The sequence below is a fragment of the Kryptolebias marmoratus genome, linkage group LG1 (genome assembly GCF_001649575.2).
Source record: "Kryptolebias marmoratus isolate JLee-2015 linkage group LG1, ASM164957v2, whole genome shotgun sequence".
NCBI classification, from domain to species: Eukaryota; Metazoa; Chordata; class Actinopteri; order Cyprinodontiformes; family Rivulidae; genus Kryptolebias; species Kryptolebias marmoratus.
The window spans coordinates 33,208,810-33,210,801 of record NC_051430.1 but is presented as its reverse complement, the minus strand read 5'-3'; the positions used below and the strand labels follow the sequence as shown (position 1 = coordinate 33,210,801).

Below are 1,992 nucleotides of genomic sequence, written 5' to 3'. Positions count from 1 at the left end.
AGAGGAAGACCCAGGACACGCTGGAGGGACTGGGAACGCCTTGGGATTCCCCCGGAGGAGCTGGCCCAAGTGGCTGGGGAGAGGGAAGTCTGGGTCTCCCTGCTTAGGCTGCTGCCCCCACGACCCGACCCCGGATAAGAGGAAGAAGATGGATATTTGTAAGTTATAGCCATGTTTGCGTAATCTAAGATCAGTTGGTTGTGGTGGCCATCTTAAATGGAGTTGACGTTTCATTAAAATCTGTTCAGTGCTTCATGAGATGTTCTGCTAGCAGTACACACACACACACACACACACAGGCAAAAAACATTAATGCTCCACCTTTGGTTTTGGTGGCGCACAAGAATGGCTCCTACAGTTGTACAAGATTAAAGACAATTTGCTTTTTAGAGTAAAGAAGTGCAGTTTAAAGTCTTAGACTCCATAACTTCATACTTACAGATCTGAATATTAAAGTGCAGATTTGAACTAAAGCATGTGATGATGTGCTGCTTGGCACAGTAACCTTTAATTGTCTGTCAAAGACTAAAACGTTCTGGTCTGAATCTGCTCTTCTCTTATTGGTAGCAGAGGTAACTAATGATGAGCTTTGGGACGTCCAGTTGACTGATGACATTTAGAGCGGCGGTGCCCAGCTTCCTCCTCATGGCCAACCGACTGAGCTGCTGCAGACTCATCGGAGTGGCTGCACACAAAAAAACACAACACCATTTGATCCAAGACTTTACATATTTATATTTGTCACGATGTTAAGCAGGGTACTATGTTTCAGGTCTGAAAACAAACGGGAAGATGTTAGCTTCAGCTAACTTCAAGTATTGTGTTTGTAAAAGACTGAAATCCCAATTGAATGACTCAAGACAGAGGAAAAAAAAAACTCTTCTGGAATTCCAAATGAGTTAGAACTGTGTTAAATGCGAAAAAAGAAAAAATCTCACAAAATCATATTTTACTCATAACTGAACATCGTAAGAATATCACATTTTTGGAAGAAAAAAATATATATATTGGCAGCAATGTCTCAAAAACGCTGAGATAGGCAACAACTGGCTGTAAAAGTGGACTGAATAAGAAAGATAAATGAGAGCTTTTTGCAACTAATTAGGTTAAATGGCAACAGTAAGAAGACTGGGTATAAAAAGAACATTTTAGAAGGACTAAATCTGTCATAAGTAAAGATGGGCAGAGGTCCACCAGTCTGTAAGATAGTGGAACAATTTCAGAATCATGTTCCTCTGCAGAAAATTGGTGAGACGTTAAATATTCCACCATCTACAGTTTAAATACAGTGGATAAAAAAGGATTTCCAGGCTCTGAACACCCCCAGGAGTGCTGTTAAATCCATCTTTAAGACATGGATGGAATTTGGGAGGTTTAAATCCACCAACTGAGTGAACATGAAGAAGGATAATAGAGAGAAAGACCACCAAGACCCCTGTGAGCTCTCTGAAGGAGGTCCAAGCTTCAGCAGCTGAGATGGGAGAGACTGGACACATAACTGTTGCCTGGGTCCTTCACAAGTCTGAGCTTCATGGAAGAGCAGGAAAGAGAAAGACACAGTTGAAGAAAACTTTAAATCTCCAGTAGAGTTTGTTTACAGGCTACAGTCCACACTGGATGCCACTTCCTGTCAGCTAAGAACAGGAAACTGAGGCTACAGTTCACACAGGCTCACCAAATTTGGACCATACGGGTAGAAAGAAATGTTTTAATGGGTCTGGATTCTGGGAGGTGAGTGTACGCAGCTATGGAAGTAGGTATACTTTATCACCTCTAAAAAATGAAACCAGTTAGAGTATCTCAGATAAAGTTTTTATGAGTGTGTGATAGTGCTGGGCGATACAACGATCCATATCGTGGGGACGATAGAAAAGTGTCTATCGTGATATATTTTCTTCTATCGTTTCTATCATAATTGTATCAATGATTCATGTAAATATTTCATAACGTAGGCTACGACGAATGTATTAGTGTTGTCACTTTGCATACATT

The 1,992-nt window shown here is 41.0% G+C and overlaps 1 protein-coding gene across 2 annotated transcripts in view; it reads right to left on the bottom strand.

Moving 5' to 3' along the window:
- Nucleotides 1-476: 476 nt before the first annotated feature.
- The window catches only part of LOC108241888 (ankyrin repeat and SOCS box protein 13), a 5,658-nt gene continuing 4,142 nt past the window's right edge, over nt 477-1,992 (bottom strand). Inside the window, exon 6 of one of the 2 annotated variants that reach the window (XM_017426365.3) lies at nt 477-685. In XM_017426365.3, the coding sequence (XP_017281854.1) occupies nt 558-685 (128 nt within the window). In that variant the 3' untranslated portion in view covers nt 477-557. The other variant, XM_025008064.2, reaches the window with a different exon arrangement.